Consider the following 18,127-nt stretch of genomic DNA (forward strand, 5'->3'; position numbering starts at 1 on the left):
TCACAACATTATTGCACATTAAGTTTTATTCTGGGAAATGCTTATTAATGACTTTTGTCCAGATTTTTATTTTTTATTGTTTTAATTATATTTTATTGAGTATGCTATTACAGTTGTCCTGATGTTCCCCCTTTGCTACCCTCCACCCAGGAACCTCCATCCCTCAGACAATCCCCACACCATTGTTCATGTCCATGGGTCATGCAAATAAGTTCTTTGGCTGCTCCATTCCCTATACTGTACATCCCCATGGCTATTCTGTAACTACCTATTTGTATTTCTTAATCCCCTCACCTCTTCACCCATCCTCCCATACCCTCTCCCATTTGGCAACCATCAAAACACTTTGTATCCATCATTCTGTCTCTCTTCTTCTTGTTTGCTTAGTTTGTTTTTTAGATTCAATCATTGACAGATTTGTATTTTTTGCCATTTTATTGTTCGTAGTTTTGATCTTTCTCTTAAATAAGTGCCTTTAACATTTCATATAGTAATAATTTGGTGACAATGAACTCCTTTAGTTTTTTTTCTTGTCTGGGAATCTCTTTATCTGCCCTTTGATTCTAAATGGTAACTTTGCTGGGTAGAGCAATCTTGGCTATATGTCCCTGTTTTTCATGGCTTTGAATATTTCTTGCCAATCCCTTCTAGCCTGCAAAGTTTCTTTTGAGGAATCAGCTGACAGCTTTATGGGAACTCCCCTGTAAGTAACTAACTGCTTTTGTCTTGCTGATTTTAAGATTCTCTCTTTATCTTTAACCTTTGGCATTTTAATTATGATGTGTCTTGGAGTGGGCCTCTTTGCATCCATCTTGTTTGGGACTCTCTGTGCTACTTGGACTTGCATGTCTACTTTCTTCACCAAATTAGGGAAGTTTTCTTTCATTATTTTTTCAAATAGATTTCCAATTTCTTGCTCTTTCTCTTTTCCTTCTAGCACCCCTATGATGCTAATGTTGTAATGCTTGAAGTTGTCCCAGAAGCTGCTTATACTATCCTCAGTTTTTAGATTCTTTTTTCTTCTTGTTGTTCTGATTTTTTTTTGCTTCCTTATGTTCCAAATTATTAATTTGATTCTTGACTTCCTCCACTCTACTGTTGTTTCCCTGTAAATTATTCTTTATTTTAATTAGTGTATCTTTTGTTTCTGACTGGATTTTTTTTATGCTATTGTGGTCCTCACTAAATTCCTTGAGCATTCTTATAACCAGTGTTTTGAACTCTGCAACTGATAGGTTGCTTACCTCCATTTTGTTTAATTCTTTTTTTGGAGTTTTGATCTGTTCTTTCATTTAGGCCATGTTTCTTTTTCTCCTTGTTTTGGCAGCCTTCCTGTGTTTGTTTTTACCTATTAGGTAGAGGTGCTATGACTCCCTGTCTTGGAAGTGTGGCCTAATGTAGTAGGTGTCCTGTAGGGTCCAGTGGCACATCCTTCTGTATCACCCAAGTTGGGTACTCACAGTGTGCCTTTTGTGTGAGCTGAGTACCCCCTTCTCTTGTAATTGAGCCTTGGTTGATGTTGGCAGGTCAATGGGAGGGATTTACCCAGGCCAATCAGCAGCAAGGACTGGCTGTGACCACTGACCACCAACCTCCACCCTCCATGGAGGATCAGCTGGGGGTGGGGGAGGCAGGGTGGTGGTTCTCCAACGTGATCTGTAGCTGTCCACTGGGTGCACACACTCTGGGGTTTGTTGTTTGGTACAGGCCAAGGTGAGTCCCCACCTGTGTTTCCCCAGGGCTACGCTCCCTGAGCTATAAAGCAATCTGAGATAGCTGCTGTTTGTGCTGGGCTTGGAGATTCCCAGGCAAAGCCAAATTGTGAATCTAGGCTGGCTGCTGCTAGTGCCAGGTCTGGGGCCACTTGGCAAGAGGTATAGGGGCTGCGGTCTCACTGAGGGTGGCTGTTGCTTGTTTTGAGAGGATTTAGGAAATTTTTAAGCATGAGCCAAGACAAGCTTTTTATATGGTAAAGCAGCTTGAGTGGGCCTGTAAGTTGGGTGGGACAGTCTCCGGGGATCTCCATGGTGGAGCAGTGTTAGCTAGGTTGATGGAGTCTCAGATATGGCACTGCCTGCTGGCTCTGTGGCTCCATGCGGGGAGGATTCAGAAAAGGGACAAGGGGAAAGGCTGGCCTCTGCCTGTCTTTCTGTCTGGGAGAAAGCTATCTCCCAGCTCTCGTCTTGATGCCAGACACTTCAGTTCCTCCCTGTATGCCACTAGTGCCTTTCAAGTTTCTACCCTGGTGCTGGAGCTTAAGGGGAATGAGTCTGTGTAAGTCCGTGTGTGGGTTCTTTAAGAGGAACTGCCTGGGACTCCAGAATTTTCTTCCACTGACTAAATCCTGTTAAATTTTGTAGCAGAAGTTATGGGGATTTATCTTCCTGAGACTGGAACCCTGGGCTGGGGGGCTGGGGTGGGGCTGGGACTCCTTGCTCCCAAGATATCCCTCCTGAATTTTTATCCACCACACGTAGTAGTGGGACCAGCCCGTTCCACATCTGCGCCCCTCCTACCGGTCTGAATGGATGTGGTTTCTTTAATCCCATAGTGGTCAGACTCTCATTCGACTTTACTTCTGACAGATTTGAGTGATGGTGGCTCTATATTTTAGTTGTAATTTTGATGTGGTTGTGCAAGGAGGTGAGCCGGGTTTACCTATTGCCCAGGCTTTTATTTCATTGTTTTTAATAATTGATCCACAGGAGTTCTTTATATATTCTTTATATATATTGATACTGTAACTTCCCAGTTATATATATGGGGGGAACCCCCCAAAATACTGGGGTGATCTGGAAGGCAGGCCTGAGTGTTTTAGGAACCCGTCTGTATCAGTGTACCAACTGACATTGTGAGAAGCTGTGTTAGGCTTCCGTGAATTTTTTTGAAGACTCTTGCAATACGTTTGCCCATTTCACAATGGGTGATTTACGAGTTCACCTGCCCACACCATGCTGCATTCAGCAGTTTTTGACCAGAAATGGCATGATTCCTGCGCCCCACCCTCCCTATTTGCTTAATCTCACCCTGAGCAGCTTTTTGTGTGCTTTCCTTTATGAAAAAATCCTCAAAGGGAAACATTTTGCCAATGTGTGAAAGGTAAAAAAAAAAAAAAACACCAACCAAAACCAAAAACGGCAGAAGCACTAAAAGGCATCGAAATCTGTAAGTTCAAAAACTGTTTGGAGCAGTGGAAAGTCTCCATAGATGTGTTGCACCAAATGGAGAGCACTTTGAAGGTGACTGAAGTTTAACCATGTTAGAATAAATACACAATTTTTTTATAAATAAATTTCAGTAGTTTTGTGGTCCACATATATATATATATACATTTTAAATATATTCTTCTGGTTTTGGAATTGTCTTTTCATTACTTTTGAAGTGCTTTGAAGAAAAGAACTTACAAAGTTTAACGTAGTACTAGTTTATAAAGCTTTCTCCTATATTTTCTTCTTAACATTGTAAAACTTTGGCCTCTCACATTTAAGTCTAATCCATCTGAAATGGATTCCTTTAGTATGGCATAAGGTACCAATTGGATATGAATATTCAAGTTCATAATTTTTCATTTTTTAAAGATTTTATGTATTTATTTATTTTTTAAGAGAGAGGGGTAGGGAGGGAGAAAGAGAGGGAGAGAAACATCAATGTCTGGCTGCCTCTCACGTGACCCCTACTGGGGACCTGGCCTGCAACCCAGGCATGAGAAGGGAGGCTCTGAAGGGCGCCTGGTGGTGGGAACCGAAGGGAGAAACAGCATGTGGATTCCCACGTCAGGAAAAGTATTCACTTCTTCTAGGTCGTTGCCTTTATTGGCATGCATTTGTCGTATTTTTAAATGATCCTTTCAGTATCTGTAGTACTTGTAGGAGGTCTCTGCTTTATTTCTGATATTGCTTGTTTATTTACATTCTTTTGATTAGCTAGCTAGAATTTTATCACTCTTTTAGATCTTTCAAAGAACCAGCTTTTGGTGTAATGGATGTTTTTCATTTCCTGTTTTATTGATTTCTTTATTATTACTTTTGTTATTTCCTTTCTTCTACTTAGGAATTATTTTGCTCTTTTTCTAGCTTCTTAAGGTGGCAACTTAGATCTTTGATTTTATACCTGTCTTTCTATTTTAACCATTTAAACTATTCATTTTCTTTTAAAGCACACCTTGATCTGCATCCTATATATTTTGATAAGGTGTTTTCATTACAATTTAATTAAAAATATTTTCTAATATTTAAAAATATTTTCAGTTCAAAATATTTTCTAATGAAGCTTGTGTTTTTTTCTCTGACCCGTGGTGATTTAGAAGTGTGTTGTTTAATTTCCAAATATGTGAGGGAAATTCCAAGTATTTTTATGCTATTTATTTATAACAATTCCTTTTGGGGTGAAACACATACTTTTATAATTTATATCCTTCTAAACTTAGACTTCTTTTATGACTCTATCTTGGTTAATATACCATGTGCATTTAAAAGAATGTTTTTGCTGAAATTTGAATACAGTCTATAAATTAGTTAATAGTGTTATTTCAATGTTAACCTCCCAGTTTTAATAAATATAAATTATGTTAACTTTTGGAGAAGATGGGTGAAAGTATATGAAAACTCTTTATTTTATTTTATAATGTTTTTAAAAATAGTTTCAAAATTAAAATGTTTTAAAAAATAAAATAAATACAGATAGATTCTGCATTGTTATCTAGTCTGACCATCTCTTTTAATCAATTGTTCAGACCACTTACATTTAACGCACTTGTTGGTATGATTTGGTCTACCTCTACCATCTTGCTATTTGTTTTCCATTTATCTCATTTGTTCCATTCCCCTGCCCCTGTCCTTCTTTCCAGCTTCTTTTGGACTGCGTATTACATTTCATCTCCAGTACTGACTTAGTAGACCTCCCTCTTTGTTTTATTTATTTTTAGCTATTATTTTAGGATATTTTTTATTTCTATTTTTTAAAACCACTTATTTATTTTTAGAGAGAGGGGAAGGGTGGTAGAAAGAGAGGGAGAGAAATATCAATGTGTGTTTGCCTCTCACGCACCCCCAACTATCGACCCGGCCAACAACACAGGCATGTGCCCTGACCTGGAATCAAACTGGTGACCTTTCAGTTTGCAGGCCAGCGCTCAGTCCACTGAGCCACACCAGCCAGGGGATATTTATTTATTTTTAGCTATTATTCTAAAATACCAATATTATTAGTCTTCTTTAAAAACTAGTTTTTGGCTTTTTTGATTTTCTATTGTATTTTATAATTTTGGTTCATAAAGTCCTGTTCTTAATTATTTTATTATTTTTAAACTATTTGGGTTTGTTCTATCTTTTTCTAATTCATTGCAAAGGATGCTGTCAGAGAGCTTTTCATAAAAATTTGTGTCCCTTTCCTCCTGGGCCAGTAGCTCCTCTGTATTTTCCAGCCTTCCTTGCCAATAGGTGTGATCATGTGACCAGATGCTAACCAGTGAAATGGAGCAGAAGGTTTGAACTCTTCCAGGTCATGCTCCTTTCCAGCTGACGGGGACATGGACAATCCAAAGTTCAGTGGCACTCAGAGTGTGGTCAGTGAACCAGCAGCAGCAGCAGCAGCAGCAGCAGTGCCTGGCAACTTGTTAGAAATGCAGATTCTTAGACCACACCCTTAGACCTACAGAATCCAGTTCTAGGGGTGACACCCAGCAATCAGGGTTTTAACAAGCCCTCCAGGATTTCAAACAGAAATAAAATGATGCTACTTAGACATATGAACACATATGAAAAATACAACACGCTGGTAAAGATAAGTATATAGTCAAATTCAGAGTGCTCCTACTGTAAAATATGGCATAGTATTAGCCACTTAATTCTAGCATAAAGGTTAAAAGAAAATATTAAAAATAATACAGCTACAATAATTTGTTAATAGACAATATAAAAAGAGGTAAACTGTGATGTAAAAAGCATAAAGGTGGGGGAGTAAAAGCGTAGAGTTTTTGTATGTGACTAAAGTTATGTTGTTATCAGTGTAAGGCAGACTTACACATATAGGATGTTTTATGTAGGCATTGGTAACCACATAGCAAAACTCCACAGTAGATTCACAAAAAGTAAAGAGGAGGGAGTCAAAGCCTACCACTGCAGAACAAACATCATCAGTTCACACACACACAAAAAAGGCAGCAAGAGGGGAAGAAGAGAACAATGGAACTACAAACAGCAGAAAAAAATAATCAGATGGCATTAGTAGTCCTTATCTACCAATGATTATTCTAAATGAAACAATAAAATATCTGAAAGCAGAAAAAATAAAGAACACAGTCCCACTCACAATAGCATCAAAAACAGTAAGATACTTAGGAATAAATTTAACCAAGGAAGTGAATCACTAAAAACTATAAGACTTTGACAAAAAAAACTAAAGAATTAATATTGTTAAAGTTTCCGTACTGCCCAATGCCATCTATACATTCAATGAAATCACTATCAAAATTCTAATGGCTTTTCTCACAGAAACAGGGAAAACAACTGTGGAATTCATTTGGAACCACAAAAATGTCCAAATACTCAAAACGATTCAGAGAAATAAAAAAGCTGGAGGAATCCCACTTCCTGATTTTAAACTATATTATAAATCTGTAGTAATCAAAACAGTATGGAACTGCCATAAAAAAACAGACACATAGATAGACCAGCGGAATAGAATTGAGAGCCCAGAAATAAAACCCATTCATATGTGATCAACTAATATTTGATAAAGGAACCAAGAACACCTACTGGGAAAGAGATTGTCTCTTCAATAAATGGCATTGAGAAAACCTGATATTCACGTGCAAAAGAATAAAACTGGACCCCTATCTTACACCACTCACAAAAATTAACTCAAAATGCATTAAAGACTTAAATGTAAGACCTGAAACTGTAAAACTCCTTGAAAAAAAATAGGGAAAAAGTTCCTTGATATTGGTCTTGGCAATGATTTTTTTAGATGTGACCAAAAGCAAAAATAAGTGAGACTAAATCAAACTAAAAAATTGCTGGGAAAAAATATTTGCAAACCATAAATCTGATAAGGGGTTAATATACAAAATACATAATGAATTTATGCAACTCAATAACAAAAAACAAATAATCCAATTAAAAATGGGCAGAGAAACTAAATAGACATTTTCCCAAAGGAGACATACAAAGGCTAAGAGGCCTATGTAAAGATGCTCAACATAAGTAACCATCAGAAATGACAATGAAAACCACAATGAAATCACCTCACACCTGTTAGAAGGGCTATGATAAAAAAGATAAGAACTAACAAGTGTTAGCGAGTATGTGGAGATAAGTGCTTTGTGCACTGTTGATGGGAGTATAAATTGGTACGGCCACCGTATGGGGTTTCCTTAAAGCATTGAACGTAAAACTACTATATAATCCAGCAACCTGACTTCTGAACATGTCTCTGAAAGAAATGAAATCACTATCTCAAAGAGCTACCTGCATCCCCATGTTTACTGCAGTATTATTTACAATGCCCAGACACGGAACAACCTACGTGTCCACTGACGGATGAATGGATAAAGAAGTTGGGGTGTAGATGTACAACAAAATGTTCTCAGCCGTAGAAAAGAAAGAAGTCCTGCTAAGTAAAATAAGACAGAGAAGAACAAATACGGTATATTTTCACTTTATGTGAAATCTAAAAAAGCTGAAATAAAATTAGAGAGTAGAATAGTAGTTGCCAGGAGCTGGGGGAAAGGGGGAGATGGTCAAGGGGTACAAACTTCCAGTTATAAGATAAATAAACTCAGGGGATCCAAAGTTCAGCATGGTGGCTATGTAACAATACTGTGCTACATACTTGGAAGTTGCTGAGAGATACTAAATGTTCTAACCGCAGTGGATTTTTCCCCTAGCCACCCACTACTGGGAGCAGCTGCTTTGCCAGTGTATGTAAGTTTCTCCTATTAAAGCTCCTATGAATTTGAAAAAACTCCTATGAATTTAAAAAAGGTTCTAACTCCATGCACACACACACAAATGGTAACTATGTGAGAGGATAGAGGTATTAACTACCTTAGGATGATACTCATTTTGCACTAAGCACCTGTATGAAATCGTCATGCTGTACACCTTAAATTTACACTGGGTTGTAGATAATTATATCTCAATAAAGCAGGGGGGGAAATATTTCAGTAATGGTATAGTGAATATGCATCTAATAGTTCTATTCTCTGAATTACTTCCCCAAATGATGGAATTTTGCCCACGGCCAATTTGCAGCTTCTTTAAGAGAGAGAACATTTATTTTTTACTTTAAACAGCACCACCAGAAAATAAAATAATAAGCCCTCCTCATTATGTGGAGACACGCTGAAGTTTGAGAACCACAACCCCAATGAGAACAGGGAAGGCCACTGCTGAGAACAGCAGAGCCGCAGTCAGCTGAGCCCTGAAGGACTGTTAGAGCAGAACCAACCGATCCTCTGTTCAATGAGCAGTGAACATCTATTATGGCGAGTCGTTATGCATTTGAGTCTCTACATTGGTGTCCCAGCCAACCTTCACTTACACAAATGCTTACCTCATTAATTTTCAGCTTTTTCCCTTTTTGAATATTTGGACTTAAAATTCTAAATTTTCTTTAAGGACTACTTAAGCTGCATTCATTAATTTTGACATTAAAAAATTCTTATTATCATTCAGTTCAAAATATTTTGTCCATTTGGTTGAGCAGGCCTGTGGTTATTTAGAAGCATGTGTCTAAGCACATGAAGTGTGTGAATTACCTTCTTGATCTCCAGTTTAATTGCATTTATGGCCAGAGAACATCCTCTGTATGATTTCAGTACTTTCAGACTTGATGAGATTGCTTGGATCAATTGGTATATTCTGTGTACGCTTGAGAAGTGTGCATGTTCTGCAGAGACTGAATGCAGTGGTCCATGCATTCCCATTGGGTCAAGGTTACTTACTATACAAGGCTGGGCAAAAGTAGGCTTACAGTTGTGAGTACCCCAAACTGTTTATTCTTGTGGCATTATTAATTAACCTGCATGGCTAAATAAATATGAGCCGTAAACCTGCTTTTGCCCACCCCTGTGCTGTTGACATTTATATGCTATGTTCGCTTATTGTATCAATTTCTGAGAGTTTAAAATTTCTTATTATTGTGATTTTGTCCGTTTCTTCTTGTAGTTCTTTCAATGTTGGCTATACACAATGAGGAAATTTTATTAGATCTATGAAAAATTTGTATCACTGCATCTGGTGAAACAAACCTTTCGTCCTCATGCAGTGATCAACCCTCTTGAGTTCTGGTAATGCCATCTTGCCTTAAAGTCTGCTTTTTCTGGCAGTAAGATAGTTATACCTGTTTTACTTTGGGTAGTATCTTAACATGCCTTATGGTTTAGCTATGTGTCTCACAAATAGTTTTTTGTGCTTTTTAAATCCAGTCTGACAATTGGAGCATTGGGTCCCTTTCCACTTTAATGTAACTGCTAATATATTTGGATTTAAAGCTGTATTATTTCATGCTGTTTCTCCCATTTGTCCTTTTTTTTTTTTCAATGGATTTTTTAGGAGAATAACTTCAAGTTTTCCTTTCTGTATGTTAGTGGTGCTATTTCTGTTCTTTCACTGATTATATTTTACAATGTAGACTTAACAAATTTAAAATGAATCAAAATCTGTCCTGCTTGTGGACAATATACGGTTCATAGAAGAGTTGAACTCCCGTTTATCGCCCTCTCTACTTTCATAACTGTATGTAATGCAGGTTTCTATCTTTTGTTTTTAAAAATCTTATTACTCTTTTATATGATTAAATCACCTTTCACATTTGCTCACCTCTTAGTGTTTTCCTGTTTACCATTTTTTTCCTTGCCTTCCATCTGATATCAGTCTTTCTGCCTTAAGTACCTCTTTTAGGATTTCCTTTGCTGAGCTGATGATAAATAACTCCCAGTTTTAACTTTTCTGAAATTATCATTCCTGGTTTTTTGGGGGGCGGGGGCAGGGGTATAAAATTCTGGTTTGGCAGTGCACTGGACAAAAGAGGTACTGTTATGAACATTAAGTTACTTGCCAGGCTAGCTGTCATTGCTTTGAAGGTTCTATAAGAGGAAAAACTCTGGATGCTTTTATCCTAATGTTTTTTTGCCTTTAGTAATTTAGTTTCATGGTACTGTGTCTAGACATGGGTTCATTTCTATTTATTGTTTCAAACTGTGGAGTAGTGTTCTTTCATTTTGGACAATTCTCAGCCTTTAAGGCTTCCGATGGTCTCTGTGATCTCTGCTTCTCTGGGACACCAAGCACACATTCCCTTCCTGTTTCTGCCCTGCATCTCACCTGCTCCTCTGTGCTTTCTTTTTCCTCATTGCTGCTTTCTGCATTTCTTCTGCTCATCTTTCAGTTCAACAATTCCTTTCAGTTTCACCCAACTGTACTTTAAATCCTATTTTTCATTTTTAGAAGTTGTATTTGGTTTCCAAATCTACCATTTTTAGTGTCCCATTCTTCTAGATATTTCAAGCATGTCATATATGTATTTTTAAAATGGCCTTATTTGCATTTTTACAATCTGTAGGTTCAGATCTGTTGTCTTTTGGGGAGAGTGGGCTGTTTTTCCTTTTGAGGGTTGTCACCAGTGGGGTGATTTCCCTGTGCTGCTCAGCTCTTGAAACAATTCCTGACGTGGTGTCATGACGGAGGGTAAGTATTGCTTTTTCCAGAAATGAATGGGATTTGCTTCCACAATGCACTTGGGACTCTGTACATCTGGAACCCCTGCATTCACCACCTGAGCAGCCCCTTCCCCGCTCTAGCAGGATGTCCAGAGTAGCCATGGCACTCTGCCCAGCACTGCTGAGTCCCAGCCGTTCATACATCCTCAGCATGCGCCATCACTGCACTGGCTGCACCGCAGTGTCAGCTCACCTCTGGTTCTAGTTTGCATTACCGATCACGCTAAGCATCCCTTCATATGCTTGTTTTTGGAGAGACTTCATGTCTTCACTTTTGTGTGTGTGTGTGTTTTATATGGTATTTTCTCCCATTCTGTGGCTGCATTTTTACTTTTAGTGATCTAACCCTTGTCTACTCCAAGGTTGCAAAGATATTTTCTTCCAGAAGGCTTGCAATTTTAATTTTTACCTTTAACCTATCACCAATCTTTTGTATCACCATACAATGGTTCATTTTCATTAATATCGATGTCCAGTTGTTCTAGCACACTTATTGGGGGTGAGGGAGACAAAAAACAAAACCAAATCCAAAATCAGCATAATTTAGGAAGGTACACATCATATAACCCAGGCCATCAAAACACCTCAGCAGGTTCATACAGCGGAGAGCAATCTTACTGGATAGTCTTGAAAGTGCGGGTTTGGAAGATGGACTCCGACACTTAAAGACTCAAGGTTATGAGGCGCTTTGGAAGAGCAGGGACCTAGAACCCAGAAAACAGGCCTGGCACATTTTATTGGGTGGATGTGCTGGGCTCCTTTGAATTACACTAGGCTTAGAATCCTGGGTCTACTAGTTTTGCAATCTCCGGACGGTTTTGAGTCAATTCCCAGGAGAATAAAAGAAAATGGGTTATTTCTCCTGGTAAGCTGCTACACTTTGAGCTTTGCTTCAACATGGAATGCTTTTCTCCTGTCTGTCTGTCCAATTTCTATCACTGTTTCAAAGCCTGGTTAAAATACTATGTTCTCCAGACCACCTTTCCCAATCTTTCTGAAAGAATCACCGTAACACTTCCAAAAAACACAGGACATCCCTGAGGCTGAAAGGTGGTGTGGTTAAGAGCAAGCAGTTCATGTAAGACAAACTGAACCTTGTGTTAAGTCTGACTTTCTATGATGTCACAAGGATGTCATTAAATGTGCTTTAGGGGCAGGGGTGTGCAACCTGTGGCCCAGGATGGCTATGAATGCGGCCCAACACAAGATTGTAAATTTACTTAAAACCTTTTTTTGGCTCATCAGTTTTCGTTGGTGTTTGTGTATTTACTGTGTGTCCCAGAGATGCCCAAACGGTTGGACATCTCTGCAAGTTTAGAGGAAAAACACAACCTGTGGTTTCCCAGTAGCACCAGGGTATATAAACTGAGCTCTGCAGAGATCAGCTGCAAAAGACACTTCATACTGTTCCAATTTCCATCTACAGCTCCATTTCTCATTACTCCCAATGTTTCATTCTGAGCCAACCCATAGGTCTTCCTTTTAAATAGTTTTAAAAAATTGTCTGTGTCACCCCAAGGGCTGATAAAAACCTAGTATATAAAAGACTAATATTGAGAACACCCAAGTGATAAAAACCCAGTTGTGACCAATACCCCTCTAAGTATCACTTGCATATTCATACTCAATCTGTAGCCCATTAGGAAATCACATGAAATCACTGTATAAACATGGCAGTATGTAAGTTTAAATTACTGGGCTGATTCTGTATACATTAAGGCAGTTAGCTGGTCTGTGCAACACAATATAAAGGAAATCACTTAACTACAATTTGCTTGCTTGCATTTTATCAGTTGTATAGATGCAATACTTGAGCCTTAAGAAATCATAAACTCACAAATGCCTTTTTTTTATCACACAGCTCCTGATATTCAGTAATGAACACACATATACACAATTGAAACTTGGGACACTTAAGTCATACCAGCCTCAACCATGACTTGGCCAGTGCCTCCACTCTACCCACCATTCCAGTCTTCAGTGGAAAGAGCACTATTGCAATTGTCTGGTACGGCCAGACAATTTCCGCTTTATGTGTACTTTCAGAAATGGAGCGCGACAAATGTCCTTTCCTCGCCTACAAAACTGGCTGGTGTTTGATGGTAATTACAATTTGGAAAAACTTAAAACACCAATATGTAAACCGGGGTACTTACTAGAAAACACTTGTATCTATGTTACTTTACTTTATTTCAACCTAGCACATGTAGATTCATTTGGTTATTCTAACAAGTTGCCAGCTTTTGACTTTTAATTTTAAAATACTTAGCTCTCGTAAAGGCCAAAACTAAAACAAACAAAAAAGCTACTAATATAAACAAAAAATTACCACCTTAGGGAAGTATTAATCAACCTACACTGGCTCCAATTTCTCAGATGTTCTTCGCAAAGTTTGTTTTGATACGTACAACGTATAGGACTTCAAGCTCAATAAACCTATAGAATATACGGAAGTACAGAAATTTCTTACTGAACTAAGAGAGTTAAATTATTTGACCTTTTGATTCCTAGAGCTTTCACGAGGTCTAGCAGAAGGAGCCTAAAATACTTAACTTGAAAACGGAAATGCGTATTTATCCTACACATAATCCTAAAATAGTGGGACTGGATCCTCACCATACCAAAATGTTAAGATACATATACATTAAAAAAACAACACATTTTCATAAGCATATTTTAATTTTTTAAATTTTAACAATTCAAATAAAATCCAGCTAGTTAACATAAATAGAGTAAATGCACAGTAATTTACAGCCACGTATAGAATACAAGAATAACAACCCTCATACAAATGGTCAAAAGATATCAACTGTTGAAGTTGATTATTTAGCTATGACTGAAAAGTCAAGATTTAATTGTTCACATATGCAGGGGTACACATTCAAAATGTTTATTAACACAAAGGCTGAATGAAACCAGAATTCTCAGTTACTAAAAGGAGTAGCACAAAGAGCAGCATGTAGCTTAACGAGAAATGAAGGGCATGACAGAGATCTGAGTGGGCAGAAAGTTAGTACATTAAATTTTTTCTATAATTAAAATTCCTTCCAATTTAAATCATTCAGAACTATCTATTTTCTGAGGAATGTTAAAATCATGATCAATGCCAGAGGAAGAGAGAGCTGAACTATCCCATTTACCCGCCCGAAGAGAGCCCCCAGAGCTCGAACTGCCTGGGCAGATGCACGTAAACAAGAGGACGGGCATGACGGAGGAGTAAAGGATGGACTGATCTCTAGCGTTCACATCCTTCAAGTTCAAATCAGTATTTTTAGTGATTTACCACAAATCTAAATCACTGCCATGTTTATGCTCCAGTAAGAGTAAACACTCGCTTTTACCCAAACTCTGCTGGTCCTAATGCACTGATGCTAACCCACAATGGGCACCAGGTTTCAGGACACAAAAGTTTGGATTAAAGAATCTAATGATATTCTTCTTGGTTTCAAAGTTACAAATCAATTACCTGTGGGCCCCATCCAGTAAGGCTGGTTCCATGAAGTTACATACAGAATAAAAATTAAGACGAGGCTTGGATGTTACTTTTTTCCTGGAGGGGTCGAGCAAAAAGGAAAAAAGGGGACTCATGGACATGGACACCAATGTGGTGATTGCCTGTGGGGAGGAGGCGGGGGGGGGGGGGTGTATAATAAGGGGGTTAAATGGTAATGGAAAAAATACAGTTAAAAAAATAAAGAAAGAAAAGCACTGCATGGCAGCCCACAATCACAGGGCTGGTAATTCTCAGATCTGGACTTTAAAATTTAGCAAACTGTTTTCTGAGCCGCAGGTACCAGGTCTTTCTGGTCTTCTATGAGAATGTGCTCTTTCAGTATCTACTGCTTTAACCTGCTGAAGTTCAGTCTAATTTTCTGAGAAGATTCTATAATAAAAATACACACCCATCTGAAGGTTGCTGACTTCTATGTTAGAATAAAATGTTATGAAGTCCAATGCCTTAAGTATATGTTTTTCTTTTTAAACATTTGCATCAATTAAAAACAAGATCTCCAAAGAAATGTTCAGAGACAAATTTGAGAAATAATTTTTATAGTTTTCTTTTTAAAATTAACTCTGTCATACATAAAGTAAACTACAGCAGACTGTGCTTTGGGGGAAAAAAAGACAATTAAAATAAATGACATTGCTCCATTCCAGTTGCTACACAAAGAATCAAAATTTAAAACTCTTGGATCGTTTCCTTCCAGGACATACAGAAAACTTACTCTTAAAAGATGAATCTAATGCAGTGAAGGTCAAGGTAAGTTGTACTTGCTAAATACAAACAGGAATAGAATACATGTCCATCCTTGAAGGACACTTGTCATGAATTTGCTACAACTACATAAGATGTTCTGTAACTGCTGGTTTCCACGTCGTTCCTAATCACTTGTGGAGCGCTGAGATCATTAAGGGAAGGGCGTCTCCGTCCTACATTCAACACAACAAACATGTACGAAATCTTCGCAAGGCAAATGGCACCGTGTTAGGCAGTATGAGTGGCACTGTACTGAAAAGGCAAACACTATAGATGGAGACTTTCTCTACAGATTTAAGTTAGAAACCCCTGTTCTATTGGATTTTTTTTGGCATGTTCCTCATAATAAATGTCAAAGCTGAAACTTACCATAAAAGTTATGAATAATCCCAAAGGTAATGAAACTGAATTTGCCTTTGGTCTCCAAGTAGACTGGAATATTTTACATTCCAGTCAAAGCACCGCAGAAACATCCAGTTACTGTTGATTACAAGGAAGCTGAGAAGGTGGGAGAGTTTAGGAGGGCACTGTGTTCCACTGGTGACAGCAGAGAGAGCTTGCGATGACGTGCTGCAGTGTTCTAGGTCGCTCGCTGCAGTGCACAAAGAATTCCTAAAACATTGACGTTAAAGGTCTCTAGAACAACATTCCTAAAACCCAGGAAGATGCTGCGAACACTGTTTCTGCCTAACACATGATCAATGTTTAAAAAAATAACATGGAATTCTCTCCTACTTTGACTACCCGCCCCCGCAAAGGCCACAAAGTGCATTCACAAAGAGTCATTCTTAAGATAAAGCCACTGCACAAAATGTACAGTTCATGTATACTGAAATGAGTACCACATGGAGTTGAGTTGTAGACGTTTTCTGACACCAGTATAGCAACAACCATAAGCTAACATCTCCTAATAGAATTACAGCCACTATCTTCCTAAGGGCTGTACATGTAATACATTTGAAGTATTAAAATGTAAAGTTGAATTCAACGACAAAATGTAAAAGCTGTATCCGGTTAGCACACTTACTCTGAATTAACTTAATCTATGATTAACCATTCAAGAAATTAGGATAAACTTCTTTGCAAAAGCAGTATGTTCATTTACAAAACTGTAAGTCAATTAGGATCACTATCTGTCCAATCAGACAGCAGGGGCCCTGTTCTATAAAAGCTTTTACTGCCTTTAAAAAAAAAAAACAACCTTGTAAGGGCAAAGCTGAAAATTACCATTTTCTCTATATAATAAATGCAATCTATATAGACCACCTGATAATATTTCAAAGGTCCAAATTCTTAATGTGGAAGCAAACTGATAGAGACTCAGAAGTGGCAAATTTCTTCCACTTAAGAAAACAAGGCTTAGGTATGATATGTGGGTTCAAAGCCCGTCACTCACCGAGAAGACACGTGCAGTCTTTCATTTATTGTAAAGTTAGAAAAGACGTGAGGATATGCTCAAGTTACTGAAATGGTCTCCAATCGACAGTTTACTGGTTGAAAATCAGTATTTTATGGGTGGACTGTCCCAAACTATTACCATTTGAGTTTGATATGTTAATCAACAATTTACGTGTCCACATTATACTAAAAATCAAGCAACTGTTAGCAGTGGGAACCTCAACATTTTAAAGATAAAAATATACAACATGTTTAGACACTATCTCATTAGTTGTCAAAAACAGCAACAAATAATTAATTTTAAAGTATTGGGCCAGATCCTCTAAAGGAAATGTGAAAATAATACTCAGGATCTCACTGTTTTTGTTATTTTGCAATAATTATACAGAATCCAAAAGTTAGAAATTTGTGACTGTTGATACTATCTTTGGATAGTTTATAAATAGTATATAACTAAGGATGGCTTTGTTTAGGAGACTGGGAAGGTATTCGTGGAAAAAACACCATACTCTGCCACAAATAAACAAAATGCGACTGTGTCCCGTGGACCTGGTAGAGAAAATGGCAATTCTGAGGAAGGAGTGCTTCTAAAGGCCCTTTCTTGGAGGCAGCCCAGGCTTTATTCACATTACTGAAAAGACCAAGTAATGTGGTTGCGATCACTTTAATTCCGACAGCCAGACTTCCACTCAGGCACAGTCACACGCTCCCAAACCCGTTTTCTGCTGTCCACCATGCTGGTTCTGCTACTCCATGGTCCACTGTCATCTTCTGGTCTTCCCTCCTTACAGTGTGGCGGCCTGGCATCGCTATCCGTTGAGTAGGTAGACCACCAGTTCGTAGGTGGCCATCATAATGGCTGTGTTGGGGATCTGTCTCACCAGATGGGTTGTTAGACCGCGGTAAAGAGACCCATAGCCTTCTTCGTGAACAACCAAAGACAGTGTCTGAAAGAAAGATCTGTATTTTGTTCCCTCTTCACGTAGTCTTGTCCTGACAACTTCTGTTTAAGGGGGGGAAAAAAAAAGTCATTTTATTTAAACAGTAGTGATATCTTTATATCCTCTTAATACTAAGCACATCTCATTTACCTCTAAGTGTAACCTTAGAGTAAGTAATTTTTAATGTGTAACTTATTGAGACCAGTTACATTATAATACCACCAACCGTTAAGGTGACTGGCTAAAATCCTGTGTTTAGTTACAAAATCTCCTGAACAGTTAACAACAGAATGAAATAAAACAATCAGTTGTATACTACAATAGTTATAGATAAGAGAATAGGGGTAATAAAAACAGGTGGCGCAGCAGGAAAGGGAGTGGAGATGGTATCAAAGCTGAAACAAGCAAAGGATTTCCTGAAGCTGGAGAGCACAGCAGGAAAACAGAATCACCAATCTGTTCACATGGTCTGCATATACCAACATAAGTTCATGTGGATAAGGGTAAGAATGTTTAAAATATAAGTTGCCAGCTAAAAAGGCCCCGTCTGGGAGCAACTAAGCAAAAACCATAAAATTTTAGAGCTTAAAAAGATCTTAAAGAGCCCAATTTTTCTTCATTTTTAAAAGACGAGGAAATTAGGGCTACTGAGAGGTTTTCAGCAGTTGAGGGCAGAGACTAGACAGACGCAGGGCTGTCCACAGAGGAGTCTGTTCTTTCCATGTTTGTTTCTTGTCAAACATTTTCAACACAGGACTCTTGATGGGCCTGAGGGAAATGGCTTAAAGCCATTCCCACTGTCAATGTGAA

General features: G+C 38.1%; 1 protein-coding gene across 1 annotated transcript in view; it reads right to left on the minus strand.

Moving 5' to 3' along the window:
- Positions 1-13,380: 13,380 nt before the first annotated feature.
- The window catches only part of SLC25A36 (solute carrier family 25 member 36), a 30,201-nt gene continuing 25,454 nt past the window's right edge, over positions 13,381-18,127 (minus strand). Inside the window, exon 7 of the mRNA XM_024556397.3 lies at positions 13,381-17,379. Coding sequence (XP_024412165.2) covers positions 17,186-17,379 — 194 coding nt within the window. The 3' untranslated portion in view covers positions 13,381-17,185. The remainder of the gene's footprint in view (positions 17,380-18,127) is intronic.

Source organism: Desmodus rotundus, chromosome 8 (assembly GCF_022682495.2).
Source record: "Desmodus rotundus isolate HL8 chromosome 8, HLdesRot8A.1, whole genome shotgun sequence".
In the NCBI taxonomy this organism is placed as follows: Eukaryota; Metazoa; Chordata; class Mammalia; order Chiroptera; family Phyllostomidae; genus Desmodus; species Desmodus rotundus.